The sequence below is a fragment of the Macaca nemestrina genome, unplaced genomic scaffold, assembly GCF_043159975.1.
Source record: "Macaca nemestrina isolate mMacNem1 unplaced genomic scaffold, mMacNem.hap1 Scaffold_58, whole genome shotgun sequence".
NCBI lineage: Eukaryota > Metazoa > Chordata > Mammalia > Primates > Cercopithecidae > Macaca > Macaca nemestrina.
Window position 1 is genome coordinate 66,708 of NW_027257749.1, and position 17,772 is coordinate 84,479.

The window sequence follows — 17,772 nt, forward strand, 5'->3', positions numbered from 1 at the left end:
TTCTTTTTTTTTTTTTTTTTTTTTTTTTTTGAGATGGAGTCTCACTCTTGTTGCCCAGGCTGGAGTGCAATGGTGCAATCTCGGCTCACTGCAAACTCTGCCTCCTGGGTTCAAACAATTCTCCTGCCTCAGTCCCCCAGTAGCTGAGATTATGGCGCTCACCACCACGTCCAGCTAATTTTTTGTATTTTTGGCAGAGATGGGGTTTTGCTCTTAAGGGCATTGTTCATTAAGTATTAATTGGTGGCCTGCCGTTGAACTAATGTTAGTGTAGTGCTGACATCATCAGCCATGGCAGAAACTTACTTGGCATCCCTGGAAAAGAGGGCAGGGAAGCATAGTGCCCTGACACCACCTCATTCTCCAGTGCTACTTCCAACTCTGAGCTGATGGTCATTATGAGTGGATCTGTCCTGGACAATTAGTTTAGTGCAGCTGCCTTGGACAGTCAGGTTAAAAGTAACAAACCGCCACAAAACTCAGCTAATAAAATGTGAGGAGAGACATGGGGCACCAGGAAGGGGTGAGGCCTGTCTCCCTGTGTGCCATCTGTGTGGAGCCTCAGTACCTAGGGGACAGCGTTTACACAGAGCCCCAGGTTTTTATTAGCATTTCCCTGAATAAAATGTCACTGGTGAGCTGCGGACTGGGAGGCTTCTTCTGATGATTAGGTTTCGTAATGTGGGATCATCAGTAGGCAAGGTGGGCCTGAGGGCCATAGGATCTGGAGACTGTCCAGGGCTGCTTTCTGGGGATGACAGGCTTGTCCCTTCAGCAGTCAAGACACCAAAGAGAGTCTTTCTGAGAATAAAAGAGAGAAGCTTTTAAGGAAAAAAGCAGTTTCTCTCTCTGTTTGGGAGTTGAGTGCATTTTCCTACATTTACTCGGAGATGTTCCTTGGTTCCCACCATGTGCCATCGCCCCGCTATGGGGTAGGGTCACCCCACCTCGTACCTAACCCAGGAAAACTCCTTTGTAGTTATTTCAGAGGCTGTGTGCATTTCTCTTGCCTCAACGGGTAGAGTGAGTTTTTCTTCCTACTGTTTTTAGTCAGTTTTCTTAATCTAGCCTGTTACTGGGATAAGTTCCAGAGACGAGCAGTTTTAAAAACAATCTTTGTACGTTGCGTAGAGAGCAGTCCACCTGTAACCAGTTTGTTCCTGGAGGTACCGCAGCGGCCTTGGTTACGCGAGGGCCCCGTGGCTCAGGATGGGCCGAGGAAGGAGTGCGTGAGCAGTGGGCACTGGCCGGAGGCAGGGGAGGCGTGGCCACCTGTGGCTCGAACTCCCCCCATCCACTCTACCGCACCGCTGGGACGTGAACATTCTCGCCCTGGACGTTTTGTCTGAATGTTCAGTGCCCAGGCTCTTGGGTACACAGGCGGCCCCGGGTTTTATTTCAAAAGGGTGTCACGAACAGTGAAGTAACCCACGTGCCTAAGCTTTGATTGACATGAAGGAATGTAGAGGCTGCTGAAATCCTGGTCATTTTAGAACAAAGTATTTTATTAACAGTTTTCTAAAAGAAAGAAATCATTAAAAAATTGATCCCTGTTGAGGTAGAAGGATCTCGTCCTCATGCTCCTCGGTTCCTTCCAGAATCAGCTTCCAGTTCAGCTGCAGAACAGGTTCTGGTGGTGGCTGGAGCAGCCCAGGCACGTGCCGTCCGGTCTAAGTTCACACTGGTGTCCGTGTGGTCTCCAGTTATGGTGCGGGCCGTGGGGTCTGAGTTCACACCATTGCCCATGTGGTCTCCAGTTACGGTGCTGGCCATGGAGTCTGAGTTCACACTGGTGCCTGCGTGGTCTTCAGTTACAGTGCTGGCCATTTGTGCCTTTCTGGGAAGTTAGAAGGAGGATCATTTCATCACGTCTCTGTCCTCCCACACCTGATCTATGCTGGGCCACCGTGAATTCTTCCTTTTAACTGTTTCTCTCATCACGGGCAACACTGGTGTTCTGTGGTCAATGTTTGCCATTTCTGAAAACGGATTCTGTGTTTCTTTATATAATCACCTGGTCTCTTTTACGAATTTCGCTTTTCTTTAAGAAAATCATCGTGCTTTTATCTCTTCAATGTCAACTCTGTTCCCTGACACAGGCTCTTACCAGCTCGAAAATTAAAAGTAATCTTTGATTATACTTAATACTTTCTAAAGTTTTCAAAAGTTTATCAGCATGTGGGTTACTGAACATTGACTGTTTATTTAATGGAAAATTAGATTCTAAGTAGAGTATTAGAGTGAAAATGATCTTTTGATTTTATTAAAATATTCAGGTAAAAATATTAAAATGCCTTCGCCAAACTTCATGCCTGTGTAGCGTGAAAACATTAAGCTGCTCTCTGCTCCCGGGAATGCATGAGTAGAGTATGTGTTTGAAAGCGTCATTCCAGTCTTAAGTTTTAGGTATTCTTAAAGGGGTTGGCTGGAGAAGTGACATTTAGCATTGAGTGAACGTTTGACAAAGATTTGTCTCGATATAAAAATAGTTAAAAACAATCTTTAGTGTTTCCTGTCAGGGTTCACCCATTAAAGAATGGTCTTGTAAAAAACTCATCGAGAGTGTCGGCGCCCAGAGGTGCTACCTTGCCCACAGTTGTGTCATCTGCTGTCACCAGGCGACACGCCCAGCGTTTAGCTGCACGTCAGATGTGGCCACGGGGCCACAGGACATCCCTGCGGACGGATGTTCTTATGCAGATTAATGAGGATGGAGACCGCTGCAGAACTGTAAGCCCCCCAGGGGCTGACGGAAGCCTGGGAATACCCGAGACACCAGAGTCGCTGCTGCCCTGGGTGGAAGGAAACCTGCCCTGGAAGATGGGAAATGCAATAAGGAGAAAGTACCAAGGTACATGATGCTGTGAAAACGGAGATGTTTTAATTAAATTAACAATTAAAATCATTTTAATTATGTGAATTATTTGAATTCATGTTAGTTCTTTTTAGGAAATTAATACTTAAAGCAAGTTTGTTTTCTGAATTGTTTGATTTAATTGAGTCAGCACAAGGGTTAGCATTGATATCTGACCCTCTTCCAGGGTTGGGGCAGAGGAGACAGGCCTCCCACCCGCTTTCCCCTGGAGCTCAGCCAGAATTTCCCATTGAGGAGCCCTCAGCTCCCTGAGAGCCAGGAGCTCTTGCGGAGAAGCCGCTGTCGGCATGCCACCCGCTTTGATGGCCCTGCTCTGCCATCCCTGCGCTCCAAGGGCCGGACCCTGCCGCTGCCTGTGCCAGACGGGTCTCAGGGAGGTGCCAGCCAGGGGTTATGCATGGCGGGGCCTGGGCATCGCTGTCCAGATTCCGTGGCTGCCGGTTTCATTCTCTCGCTGTTTGTCCCCCTAGCAAGACTCATGAGGTTCCTTGAGGACAAGACCCCCTCCTGCCACCTGGTCTGTTTCCTGAACGTTCTCTGCACGAGTACAGCCCCGGGATGCAGCCCTCGGGAATCAGGGTGTCGGCCATAGTAGGGCGGGTCGCTCTGCTGGGCACCATGATGGATGTTAACCGCTGTGCTTCACTTTGGGGACGTGTTTAAGTACAAAAGTAATTTTAAAATTTCACCGTTATTTCAAGACAGCTAAGAGCCTGTTAGCACAGAATCCCTGGTCTGAATGAAATCAAACGGTTCTTATTAATTATTCATGATGCCACGAATATGTAGCCTTATTTTTTATAATTGCCAGTCTGTATAATTAACCTTTCATTTGGTTAAAGTACTTAACACTAAGTAGAGCTGTAATTTCAACTGTTTATAAAGCATATGGAAGAATGTTTAAATGTTTAATTAGAACCACTTTTTTAAGTTTCATAGAGAATTTTTTTTCTTGTCAACAAGGGTCTTTAATTATTTAAACCAAAAGAGAAAAACAGACCAGAAAAGAAAAACAACTAGTAAAGCTCGGAACTGCGAAGGTGGCATCATTCCGTTAGTCTCGGATTTTGCTTCCTGGGTTTGTGACGTGGTCAGAGTCCTTGTCTTTGATTTCCTAACACAAGTTGTTAAAGTTGGAAGTGAGTGTGAAATTGAGTTAGTCTAGCTTTATTCTTTCACGGATGAGAAGTGAATTATCTTCAGCAAGGTGGGTGCAGGCGTGGTCCCCGGGGGTCACTGTGGTGAACAGGCCGCCCTTGTGGGGAGCCAAGTTCGTCATCACTGGGGCAGAGCCCAGGACACTTCCCCAGCTGGCCAGCCTCTTCCTAGAACCTCACACATTGCAAAGGATGGAGTCCAGATCTATACCGTGAAGAAACGAGGGTGGTTACAGAAAGCACCACGATCTCAGCTGAGTGGCTCTGAGCACCCCAACGTTGGGGCACCTCAGCATCCTGTGTGGCTCAGGCTGTGCCCAGCAGGGAGGCCGGCCCGATCGAGCTGCGGTCTCCACCCTGAGAGTGAGGGCTCCTTCCCCCAGCGCGAGTTAAAGCATCATGTGTCCACCTGTGCAGTGGCTGGTCCCAGTGGCCCTGGAGGGCTGAAACCCTGGGTCCCGCCACTGGTCCGGGGCATCCGTTTCCCCTTCCTGCAGTTCCTGTGTCTGTGTGTCCAGGGGGCTCCGATCCCTGTCTTAGGACCATGGCTGAGGGGTCAAGTTCACCCGCTTTGGAGCTGGCCCGGATCTTGGTTCTGTGGATCCTCGCTGTGTGGCTCTGGAGCAGTTCTGTCCTCAGGAGATGGATCCTCACAGCCGCCTCTTGGGGCCATGAGGAGAATTAATAGGACGACCCCCGGGTAGCTGCTCAAAGCCCTGTGCGGGGCCAGCCCTGTGTCTCCACCAGTTCCTTTGCTCTGTGCTCCCCCCCACTGTCACATCGCCAGCCTTTATTTCCTTTTCCTTGGACCCAGACAGCGAATGCTCCGCTGGTCTTGGCAGCCCCTTCTCTAGTCTATCCTCAAATCACTTCCTGACGGACAGCCATGACTAGCCATCGGCGTGACCAAAACCCCACAAAATAGAACCCAACTTTCCTATTAAGCTGTACAGAGCTGTCCCAGCCCCACTTCCCACAGGCTGGCCTCATTCACCATGGGATCCGTGGTTCTCACCTGGGGCTGGGGGTGCCCCTGGCATCTGGTGGGGAGTGTCAGGGATGTCCCTCCAGGCCCAGTACAGTCCCCCAGCCAGTGGCCGGCAGACAGCAGCACCCAACCTGATGTCCCTGTGGCTTCTGGTTCCCCGAGGCTGGCTGTGCTTTGCTGCCTCTACATGCTCTCAGACGTGTGCCCTCTCTCCACCTTCACTGGTTAGCAGTGTTCCATCCATTAGAGCTCAAAGCACTGCCTCCCGGCAATGCAGCCCCTTCTCCTGGCCTACCGTCTGCCTGTGCCCCACGGTCTGTACCGTGTCCTCACGGACCGATCAGAGCGAGGCTCCCAGGGATGGAAAGGTTCCTGCTTGTGTCTGCTTGTGTCTCTGTCCCGCCTTCTCTGGACCCGGCACCGTGGCCTTTGCCGACAGAGGTCTTGGGTTGATTGTCAGCGAAGCAGACAATCTATATGGCTCTAAATGGCTGTGAACATGCTTGATTGGGTTATTTTAAAAATAGTTGTATATGTAAACATTTGAGTGTGACACAGGTGGATTTTTGGGCTAATGGTCTTGTTCTTCAGGGAGTAACCACAGGCCCATGCACAAGGACCATTTCCAGCTGATTTATGGAACGCTGTTCTACCTGGTTAATTTTCAACGTTATCTCAGCCTGAGAGGTAGGTCAGCATGTGACGAAGTTCACTGGTTTGAATCCTAATCTGCTCCTTAGGAGCTGCACCTTCCATGCCTTCGTTTCTTCCTTGGTTAGGTAGGGAAGGTATGAGCTACCTCAGAGTTGTGAGTGAGGCCTGCATCGAGTGACCGCATTAAAGTGACAAGGACTGCACCCGGAGTGTTGATATTTAAAGACCTTTAAACATCGCGATGCTGCATTTTCGTACCCAGGTAAAACAGCAAAGTTCTTTCAGATGCAGACACAGACCCTCGGTGAGGTGGGGGGCTGATGGCAGGAGGTGGACCACCGACCCTGTAACGAGGGCGTGGTCTGTTCGAGGCTGAACGAAGTGCACATCATTGCATGTACCACGGAGGTCCCTCTCGTGAAGTCCTGGAAGGGTCCATGTGGCTAAGCCATGTGGTCTGTCCATGACGTCTGGCAGGAGCAGAGCTTTCGGGTGCAGCTTTGCTCTTGTGCGCACAGCCCTCAACGGTCTCAAAAGTCTGAGGCTTAAAGCAGGCTTGGGGTTTCCTTACACCTCCTGGACATCTAATTTGCCTGGCAAACATGTTTTTCTTGGGTGTAAAGGTGAAGGAGTGGGTGATTCTGGTGAAAGTGTACTAATTACTGCACTTCTGGGTCAGTGGCGCTTGGTTGAAGACACTATCTGCCCTGGATGGACATCTCTGGGATGGTGAGAACCGGTGGCTGGATGTCGCGGGGTTGCCAAGAAGATGCCAATTTTTTCCTTTTTCCTGAGTAACAACACCCTACTTTGTTTAGGGAAGCAGCACACCCAGCTGAAAATCCAATTCTCTTGTACGGCGGAGCGGCTGGTGACACAGGTCCAGATGCTGGGATGCTGATGGGGGGTCCTGGAGTGGGAGGTGTCAGGAGGCTTTCCTGACCCACAGCAGCCCTGGGCCCTTGTCCGGCCTTCTTGCCCGGGGCAGGACACCTGGAGGGAAAGCAGCTTCGGGGGCCCGAGGGCCAGAAGGCAGAGTCCTGGCGTGTGAGGCAGGCCTGGGCCAGGCTCCTCGGAGGATGTCACAGACCTGCTGCCCATGCAGGGACCACCCACCTCTGAGCCCCACGCAGATTTTCCTCCATAGCCGAGTGAAATCCTGGTACAGCGAGTGAGGCAGTCAGAGGCACCTTTTGTGGAAGGAGGACAAAGCTGGAGAGAAAGAGGTTTTCCTAAAGGCACAAGGCGCTGATTCTGCGTTAGGGATAATTCCTAGGAGTGTGGTTGCTGGTGGGTGGAAAACTGTAGCCAGAGAATAAGTGGGAATGGCACTTGCTGGTATTTAACTGATTCGTTCACGAATGGTCCGAACCGTTCCAGTGAAAAGAATATTTCGGACACAGAAGTTTTCATCCTGCCTGACAATGAGCATGACCGTGGGCTGTTCCATCCTTCCTGGGCGACAGTGAGAGGGTCTCAGGCCCTTCCGGCCCTGTGCTGGCATTTCCCCAGGGTGTGTGCCCCATCCTGAATAGGCTGGAATGCCTCTGGGTGCAGCTGAGCCTCTTGAAAAGGGAAGAGACATGTGATGTGCTCTGGCTGAACAGGAAAACGAGGGAGGATAGGGAGAGGGGCCTGGAGGTGAGGAGGATGGTGAGCAACACTGGGGACAGAGGAAGTAGGGTAACACCAGGGACAGGGGGACGGAGGGTAACGCCGGGGACAGGGGATGGAGGGTAACACCACTTCTCCAGGTGCCTTTGGGGGATGCTGCCGCCTCTCGCACCCCAGAGTGAAGTCAACAGGATTCTGTCCCGAGGAGCCCCAGAGCCTGGCAGCTGGGATTGTCGCAGTATGAACCACTGTTCACTAGCTCTGCACCCTGGGACAGGCTCCCTGGTGTTTCCACCCTGGTTTCCCATCTGGACAGTGGGACCCTGAGTGTCCCCGTCCCAGCTGCGCCCAGAGCCCTGGACTCCAGCGTGTCGTCGGCACTCATTAGCGTTTCTTTTGTTGTGGTCCGTGGACGAAGTGGCTCTCTCTTTGTGTGTTCACAGCCCTCCTGCTCACTTTACCTTCTGGGAACACTTTTTACATAGCTTCGTATGTGGGGAGGACTCGAGTGATTAATGGAATGTTTCATCAGGTGCAGTTCTTCTGTTTCTCAGTTTTGACACAACATTTGGTGAAATTTCCAGGGACTCCTGTGGTCAGCCTCACGGTTTCACTCTGTCGCTTTCTAATGCAGTATTCTTTGGGAGTCTTTTCAATTAAGCGCCATCATTTAAAAATAAGTTTTATAATATGCAGTTTCAGGTTAATTCTTTACCTTTGTGTCTCAGGCAGTAGCTACCTACCTGTGAGTAGTCACAAAGGTTCATGCAGTTTTCTCTAGCTGTCCCTAGCTCGTAGCTCAGCAGGTCCCTTCAGATGAGTCAGCCAGCTGTGTACCTGCATGTTCAGGATACTTGTCAGGGGCCTTCCTCAGAGCAAGACCGACGCTCACCTCATCCTTGGGACTTTGGAGCCCGCCCTGGAGAGACTCCAGCCACGTCCAAAGGGGCCGTCCGGGTCCCACAGGCTGGTGGGAGTGACTTCTGAGCCACTCCAGACCACACTTTGTGTTCCTACACCCCACAAAGCCACTTAAAGTGCCATGTTCTGGTGCTGTGTGCCTCACCAGTGTGCCACACAAGCCTGCACGGGGATCTGAGCGGGCGCTGCCTTCCTCAGGCTATGCTGGAGTTTTGGGGCAACTGGAGCACTCCTGGCTGTGATTCTTGCCACTCTCTGGGCTTCCCTAGAGGGTCTCACCTGCAGCGTGAGGACCACATCGGCAGCCACTGAGGAGTCGTCAGGTGCAGCGTTGGTCCCACTCAGTCCTTCTTGACTTTGGTGAGAGAGTAGACAGCAAAACTTCAGCTGGGAGCCCCAGGCCTTCTCTGCTTGGGGCCCTGGGACTGACATAGCACAGATCCTGCCATCCACGTGCTGGGGGCCCCGCCGTGCGGCTCCCTCCTCTGGTCAGGGGCTGCACCCTTGGGCTGTGCAGCTCCTGGTTCTCACACTCAGGGGCCCAGGGAGGGTGGTGGATGAAGAGAGAAGGAGAAGGGTGGCAGTTTGAGCCCAATTGTGTTGGCTTCATCTTCCGCCTCTTGTCCCTAAGTACATTGGCAAACTTTTCCAGGTGAAAACTCAGAAGGGATTTTTAATGACTGGAATCTGTGAATTCCATGGAAGCCACGTCTGTCCACCTCTTTCACCCACCTCATTTCTCCCCGTTGGGGCTGATTTTGGCAGCGTTCATAGGGGCAGGGACGGAAGGGGTGGGGGCCAGCCGTCGGCCCTGTGTCCCTCCCTTCCTCCCCTCAGCGCCACAGCATTTCGGTGTCATCCCCTTCCGTGCACGCGTCCTCATGAAAACCAAGTGCGGCTGGAGGGAGATGCCTGCGCCCACTCCCGTGACCTTCCCGGCCAGCCTGGCTGCAGCGGCCCCTCGGCAGGCATCTTTCTGGTGCTGCCTCCGTGCCCCTCCCATCACCTGATGCTCGTGTTCCTGAATCTTCACGCCTGTGCTCTGTGCAGCCACCTCACGGGCTCCCTGGGAAGGAAGACAGTGTCTCACGCCGGTCAGAATGCTCTTCTCTGTCCACTGAATAGTCCAACACAGAATCATTCCTCTGTGATTATTTGTGCTTTGTTATGTAGAACTGGAATAAAGAAAAAGTGAATTTAGACATTACAGCCATCAGGTTGAAGCTTAGTAATTGCATTAGGGAATTAAATGGAAACATTTGAGCTTCTCGAGTTCTAATTCCACATCTTCGTATCCCCATCACCCCATACCCAGTGTCTAACAGAGCTCTTGGTCTAGGAGTTTCTTGATAAATGCTTACTGAATTGAACTGGACTGAGCTTAACATTCCCACCCAGAGTTAGAAGCCAGTCCCTGAATAAATTGCATTTAGAATATGAGTTTGACGTTACTGTGGTAAGGGGTATCCTACACATCATAATTCCTAGTCAATATCGGGTATTTAGTCAAATAGACTCAAGTATAGAGAAGCATAGGCCCATCTGGCAAAAGGGCAAGGCACGCTGCTTTAGGTCCAGGTCCCCAATATCAACTATGAAAATAAAACGTCAACTCCAATGACAGCCCTGTCCTCAGCTGGTCACTGTTTATGCTAACAATTATAAACAGCTTGAACTTGCTGTCCTGAGAGGCAACACACCCTCCATTCTCTCTGCAGTGTAGCTGCCTTGGTGGATGGAACATGCCCCTCCTCCCTCCCTCTCCCTATCCCTCCCTCCCCCCTCCTCTCTCCCTCCCTCTCCCCTCCTCTCTCCCTCCTTCCCCCCTCCTTCTTCCTATCTTCTCTCACCTTTCTCCCCCCACCTTCTCTCCTGGACAAGGGGCAGAAGAAAGGAGACCTCCGGAATCTTCTGCTTCATCCAAGCAGCTTGGGGGCAGCATCAACAGCTGCAATTTGGCTGCCCCAGCAGGTGCCTCAGGGCAGCCTTTCTAATGGGAATCCTGGAATCATGTCTTTCCTTAATGTGTCCTAAAGGCTGGAGGACATGAAGTGAAACAATGCTCCATGCTCAGTCCTGTGATTTTGTGTAATTATTGGACTTACTTTGAAATTAAACTAAATGATACCCAAGGTAGAGCATGAAAAAAAAGAAAAAACAGGCTATGGTGTTTGAAAAACAAACAAAACCGTTTGGTTTGTTGGTTTGTTCTTAGACCTTCACAGGCTCCTAGGTCACACGTTTCAGTTTCTTAGCAAGTGGCATTCTCTGCAGAAGCTGTGTCAGTCTGTTTGATGATGTCAGCCACAGCAGAAAGAAGCACTCCGTAGGCCCCGTGCTCAGCACCTTGGCGTGAGCTCCTGCCATCTTCTGTTCATGCTCATCACAGCTCTGTGCAGTGGGCATCCTCCTGATCCCTGTGGGAGGATGGAGGATGGAGGCGGAAGGGTGAGTGATGGCAGGATCACATGAGGGGTCTCTCCCGAGGTAGGGAGGGGAACTGGCCCAGGACCTTAGTGCCCATCGCATCCTTCTTCCTCCTCCTCTGCCTCTCTGTGACTGTTTGACTCAGGCTGCAGGGACAGACATGAGTATGTGCAGAGCCTGTGTGCATCCCTGGGAATGTGTACTCATATTGGCAGGGAGGGATGTGAGTGTGTACAGAGCGTGTGTGCACACCTTGGCGGTGTATGCCGGCGTTGGCAGGGACAGATGTGAGCGCGTATGGAATGTGTGTGCACACCTTGGGGATGTGTGCTGGCATTGGCAGGGACAGATGTGTACAGAGCGTGTGTGCACACCTCGGGGTGTATGCTGTTGTTGGCATGGACAGACGTGAGCGTGTACAGACCGTGTGTGCACACCTGGGGGTGTGTGCTGGTGTTGATAGGGACAGATGTGTACAGAGCGTGTGTGCATACCTGGGGGTGTGTGCTTATGATGTTTTGTAACCGGCAAATACGTGGCCTGTTGCATCGGGCGGCCCTGCGCCCATGCTGAGCCCGTCATTGGCCCTCGGGTTGGGGTCTCCATCTGCCCAGACAGCACTCGAGTGGCTTGAGGTTTCAGATTCTTCCTCTACGGATACTTGGGCCTCCTCAGGACCAAACATCAGAACCAGCCAACTGCAAACTACAAGAACGTTCAAATGCATCTTCAGTAGGAAAAACAAAAGCAATTGGAAAAATTTTCCAACGTGACCCCGTGGTTAAGCCGTTAGATACTCCAGCCAACAGATTGAGTCACTTTAAAATTCACACCAATTAAAATGGTTGTGAGAGTTGCAGAGCTTTACCGCTAAACCTTGAAATAATTGAAGCATTCTGCTCCACTTGCTTACAAACTAGAGTTGGGGATACCTTTCAGTCCAAAGTAGCAACCTTCTAAATCCAGCTTAGATGCGAGGCTCCCACTGACACAGGAAGAGACAGTGGCCCTTGATTATTCTCCTGTGTTCAGATACTGTGTCATTTCTTTTTTTCTTTTTCTTTTTTTTTTTTTTTTTTGTATCCTGATCATCACTTCTGCTTTTCCAATTCAAACTAAAGGGAGTTTAGTTCTGTTTTGGAGAAGCTGTGGTTAGTGGTTTCTTTTCATGGTTTGCTTAATCTCTTAAGTCTGGTGCTTACATTACCCAAATAGACTTTTCTTTAGTACGACAGTGCCATAACCCAGGGCTTCTCCCTCCATATCTTCTCCCCAGGAGGCTCCCTAGGAATGGGTGCTGGAGATCCAGCCCCTCTCCATGTGCCGTTTTCTTTGAGTCCAAGGTAGCTTTGGCTCAGAGAAGAAAAGAGGCCTCCGGGTTAGGTGCCTCTGACTGCTTGCTTGTGAAATGTTTAATGATAAGGCGACTTCCAAACTAATTTACACATTGATAGTTGTAGCTTGAAGTATCACCGCAGTCATAAGAACAAGAAACACTCCCATAAAGTAGATAAGCAGAAAAAAGCCATAGAAGTTTAATAAAGCGCAAATAAAATGGTGTTGTAAGAATGTCCAGTGGGAAATGCTCTCAGTCCAGCCAGATCCAGCTGTGGCGTCAGTCCAGCTGTGGCGTCCTCCTGTAAAAACATTCAGCCACGTGTGGCCCTGATCGCAATCACTACTCTGAATTGTGATCCAGAATGTTGTTGGGGGCCGATGCCGGGACTGTTCCAGCAGTTGAGTCTGATTGGGCGTCACGGTGGTGATGTGCTTAGCGCGGCCAGCTGGGCTGAGTGGTGGCCACCCGTGCACTCGCCACGTGCAGCCGTTATTCTGGTGATGGGGTTGCATGCGGCGCGGCTTGTCCACCTGGGCAATTAAAGTACTGGGAACCCAACCGCGGGCGGGTGCCTCCCGACATGGGAGCTGTCTTTTTTATCCAGGGCCCTGTGGCGCTGCAGACCCCTGCCGCCAGTCTGAGCTCACAAGGAGGTACCGGAGGGCTCTGCTGGGGCATGGAGGTCCCTGAGCAGGTGGTCACTTATTGCTTGTGGAGTGGTCCATGGCCTGTGAGTTTATTCTCGGGGTTTGTGTGGGCGAGGTTAACCAGTTCACAGCTGGGCACTTACCCCTTACACAGGTGACACTAGTTAAAGTGGAATCTATATTAGCTCACACGGGAGTGTGTGAGGAGCTGGGAGGGTGGGGAGGCTTGGCCCTAGCACTAGATCCCGGTCTCCTGACGTTTCTGCGTCTTCCAGTTGAGGGGCCGTCAGAGCCGCTGTGGGTCCTGAAGACAGGGGGTGCCATATGGACCAGGGGATGCAGAAGCCTCTAGAGGCTGCGGGAGGCAAGGAGACGGTCGCTTCCCCAGAGCCAGCCCTGCCGCCACTTCGACGTTAGATGGTGGGACCTGTTTTGGACTCCAGCTTCCAGAAATGTGAGAAAATAAGTCAGTGTTTAGGGCGCTAAATTTGGGGTGATTTAGTGGAGAAATAGAAAACTAGCCCACAAAGGTGCACGCATTGAAATGTGCTCTGTCCAGGTGTTCACAGTGGTGTGAGGGGGATGGCATCGGGGTTCTGGGAACTCTGCAGTTTTACTGAAGGAAGGGGGCTCGCCACGCCTTTCCTCATATAACTGAAGGTATGTATGCCTGCCACACTGCCCAGGAGACAGGGACTAGAATTCTGACTTTATTTCTTATGGGAACCAAGCCACAGTCAGAACACGGTGAGGGCCGAGACGAGCTTCCTACAGCCTGAACTGGGAAGAGGAATCGCAAGTAGTTTGTGTTTTTCTACACAGACCTGTCCTTTTCAGGTTTTGTTAAGTTTTGGAAAAAGGGAGAAGCCAGGCACACCTCGGCGAGGGACAGTGTTTCTGGAGGTGGTGCGGCTTCAGCCTGAACGTGGCCGTGTGGTTGGGAGGCTCAGAAACTGCCCTCCAAGGGCACTCATCTATTCCTTATTGCAGTAATACCTTGTTTACAGAAATCCACAGAAATTACAGTGCGGGAGGCTTCTGGTCTGGATGGGTTTGGACCGAGGTCACGGGGTGTTGTCCCAAGTGCTAATCCTGATCTGGCAGAGGCTCTGTTCCCAAACAATTATTCCACAGTTTCAGAGCCTATATCTGAGTGATAGTCTTTTAACTTTGTTGCATAAAAGGAAACAAAGTATGTCTTGAGGGTCCAAAAATCCATGTGGTAATCATGGCTGTAAACTCATACCTGGGGCTTTGGGATGGAGTGAAAACCACCGTCACCTGGCGTGGACGCTGCGTGGTATTTTTAGCGTGGCGGCCTGCTCGTGCCTTGAACTCTATCTGCAGTGTGAGCAACAGCTGTGCATTTGAGAAATGTGGACAGGTCAGCTTGCTCCTCCAGGGGCCTGCAGGCATCCGGGTGAGGGGCCTGGGATGAGGCCACATCAGTGGGAAGGAGCTTGGTTGTGTCAGCAGATCTGTCTGTCTCTACAGGCCCGCAAGCCAGCCAGAACCCAGTTTTCCTTTGGTCATCTAATGCCAGAAAAAACCTGTTTCTTAGAGATTCTCATAATTTATATTAATGAACCATTTGACCGTACCTAAAATGTTATAAATGCATGAGGCTTTACAACTTGGCAGATGTGTAACTCACATGTCGTTGTATCAAACTGTTGAAGATATTTGTTTCACTTGAAGGTTTTTAACATTTTATGTGCAAAGCAAATGCCAGTAGCATTTTGAAGGAGTATTTTGGAATTTTAAACACAGTGGGATAGTGCTGGGTCTCTGGGATACCGGTGAGGTGGACGTGACCTCAAGCTCTTGTAGCTTGCAAGCAGGATTGTTAAATTGTCACAAGTGCAGTGCTGGAAAGTCAAAGTGGATTTCTGTAAATGAGGTATTAGTGCAATAAGGAACAGATGAGTGCCCGTGGAGGGCGGTTTCTGAGCCTCCCAGACACCCCAGGAGGAAGCGGGGGACGGGGGCAGTTACCCACCAGAACCTGGACGGTGAAGCTGGGTTTGCTGGTGGCCCTGCTTGGCAGGTCATTACGTGCAATAAGAAACAGGTGAGTGCCCTTGAGAGCGGTTTCTCGGCCCCCTTCAGAACCGCAAGTGGAAGACGCTCCAAGGTGGGGGGTGGGGGTTTGGTTAATCCACAGGAGCCTGGATGGTGGAGCTGGGTTTGCTGGTGGTCCTGTGTGGCATGTCATTACATGCACTAAGGAACAGGTGACTGCCCTTGAGGGCGGTTTCTCGGCCTGCTTCGGAACTGCAAGTGGAAGACGCCCCAAAGTGAGGGGGGGCTGGTGGTCGGTTATCTAGTGGGGCCGTATTTGCTGGTGGCCGCTGCGTGGCAGGTCACTGCGTGGAGCGATGGGAGGTGAGTGGAGTGGGAATAGAGGATGCACCCTCCACAGCTACTGCTGGGAGTTGGCTGTGGTAGCAGAAGGGGCATAGAGGGATTCCCATCAGGGGCAACACGACTGGGGTCCCACGTGTGGTGGATGCCGAGGTGTGGCTATATGTAATCTCAGTCTGCACAGCCGTCCTGGTGAGTGGGTTCAGTTACCTTCCCATCTCACATTTGAGAAATCTCGGGGGCTCACATCACAGCTAGGTGGGTTGGAAGTAATGTCTCAGGCAGGACGTTGGCCCCAGAGCCCAGATCTTACCCGCCCCCGCTCTTTTCAGTCCACCAAGCTTGTAGAGAGGGTTGTGTGGTGGTGGGTGGCGGCTGAGAAACCAACACAGTAGAAGGCGGGGAGGAACTAAACCAGGCAGGAGACACAGGCAGTGCTTGGGAGGTCTGCACGGGGTGTGGGTGTGGGAGACACCTCTGGGCCAGTGAACCCCGTTCTGTGCTCCTGGCTTGCCCAACCTTGGCCCTCAGCCACATGCTGCGTGCTTTAGGTGAAATCTCAGTCGCTCGTGTGGTGCGGGCATCTTTTCTCCCTGGCTTTGCCTCTCTTTAAATCACGGAGTCTCAGTGGGGATGACGGGGCGGATGGTTGTCCGTGGAATTTGCCCTCCACCTCCCCATCCTTGTCCTGTCCTGTCTGGCCTGTTACCTGAATCTGTGTCTCTTCAGAGCCTGCAAATGAGTGGAGGCCACGACAGCCTCTCGCTGACCGACCTCTCAAACTTTTATTCATCAGAATAGTGTTAAATGCCGATTCCTAGGCACCCCCCTTGGACTCTACGCCTGCCTAGCATGGGTACTTTGGGGGAAGGTACAGAGGATTGCTGGGCTGTTCCAGGGGGGAATTTGCATTGTTGAATGTCTATTGTGTTCCTTCCAGCACTCTACTTTCCACGCACACGTGGCATTAAACCTGGAAGACCTCTGGGTGCTGTGCTGGTGAGGAAGCCCCGGCTGGACGAGGGGCTGCTGGGGCTCGGACTTGATTCCTGGGCTGGGGGCTGCGAGCTTATTCTCTTCAGTGGGTCTGCTGATGGGATGCCCTGAGAAGTCCTGCTGTGCACTCAGGGGAAGGTGCAGAGACAGGCTCAGAAAAGACAGACCATGGATTTAAAAATTCCTACTGGAAAATCTTTTATGTGCAAAGTAATTTGCATCTAACTGAAGACAATCATTGCTTGAATAATTGGTTTGTTTACAAAGTTGGTCCTATGAACAGATTAAAGTTTTCATTCATGCCTTATCTATAATGTGAATAGGAGCTATTACCGCAACTTAAATTAGCTTTAAATTTCGTATCAGATTGCAGTCCAGATTACAAACGGCTGCTTGATAATCTAATTGATAAAACGGAGGAATTTAGTGCTTGGAACCCAGAGTGAAGGGAACAGAATTGCTTTGGTTTCTCAAAAGGGTGTTGACTGAGTGGTGACCTGGGGTGAAGAGAAGTGGCTAGAGTCATTACACTCGAGGAGATGATCTGCCCCCGCCTTTCTCAGCTGTCTTCTGGACAAAACAAAGGGTGATAAATGGAAAAAATTCAGCACTGAGTTCGTCTATGCCCTGAGCTTCTCATACAGTCATTAATGGGCTGTATCTGTGAAGCCTCCATACAGGCACAAAGGAATTAGGCTAGAGTAAGGCGGCCGGCGACCTCTGGCGTCTGGACCGCGTGTCACTTCCTAAAGCCCTTTTGGGTGAAATGACAGTGGCAATGTCGTTGTTCGGAGGAGTGTAATCTCACGTATGAGATGCAGATTTTAAATGATGCAGATTTTAAACACCAAAGTCAGGAAGCTTGGTGGGAGTGGCTGTCTTCCAAGTGGTTTTCTGTGCTGCCATGGATGAGGCGTGGATGTGTCATCTGTTGGTGAGATCCACTGGTGAAGGGGCTAAGCAAACCATGGAGGTCGGGGGGGTGAAGCTGCATCTCTTCTGGCATCCCAAGTAAATACCTGGGATCCCATCTCCAGCCTTTCAAAGGACACAGACGAATATAAAATGCAGATGGGAGAGTTCATAATTTGGGCATCTCTGTTCTTTTGAAATCAAAGTGCAAAGAAAAAGTTTTGCCTTGAGGTCTTAACCCATACTTGTTTTTCTCCTGAGGTTTTAAGATTTTCTTAACTGCTTTTCTCTCCCCCAATCCTTGAGGAAGTTCTATCTTCATATCTTCTTAAAAGGTATGGTTAAATTCAACACTGAAATATAAAAACATGCTTTCATATTTTTCTTGAAACTGATGTATCTGACATTGGTGAAGAACTAACTGGGAGTATTGGTTTATTTTTATTTTTTTGAGACAGTCTTGCTGTGTTGCCCAGGCTGGAATGCAGTGGCACGATCTTGGCTCACTGCAGCCTCACCTCTTGGTTCACGCCATTCTCCTGCCTCAGCCTCCTGAGTAGCTGGGATTATAAGTGCCTGCCACCATGGCTGGTTCATTTTTGTATTAGTAGAGACGGGGTTTCAACATGTTGGCCAGGCTGGTCTTGAACTCCTGACCTCAGGTGATTCGCTCACCTTGGCCTCCCAAAGTGCTGGGATTACAGGCAAGAGCCACCACACTCGGCCTGGGATATTCTTGATTATAATTGTAACATATCCCTTTAATAAAAACAAAACAGAACAACAACAACAACAAAACAGCTGTCTGAAAAGTCTCGAAATTAAAGAGCTCACTTGGACAGGGATTTGGACACCAGTTGAATGGCCCAGCACACCAT

At 50.8% G+C, this 17,772-nt stretch overlaps 1 protein-coding gene across 6 annotated transcripts in view; it reads left to right on the forward strand.

The window, feature by feature from the left end:
- The window catches only part of LOC139361539 (disco-interacting protein 2 homolog C-like), a 159,074-nt gene that overhangs the window by 28,564 nt on the left and 112,738 nt on the right, over positions 1-17,772 (forward strand). For 3 of the 6 annotated variants that reach the window (XR_011619096.1, XR_011619095.1, XM_071090133.1), the window contains exon 1: positions 11,720-13,076. The exons of 2 other annotated variants lie outside the window; for them this stretch is intronic. Coding sequence is in view for 1 of the 4 variants with exons in the window: in XM_071090133.1 (XP_070946234.1) it covers positions 13,040-13,076 (37 nt within the window). In the remaining 3 variants the exon portion in view is untranslated. Of the gene's footprint in view, positions 1-11,719; positions 13,283-17,772 lie in introns of those variants that run through there. One more of the 6 variants, XR_011619093.1, reaches the window with a different exon arrangement.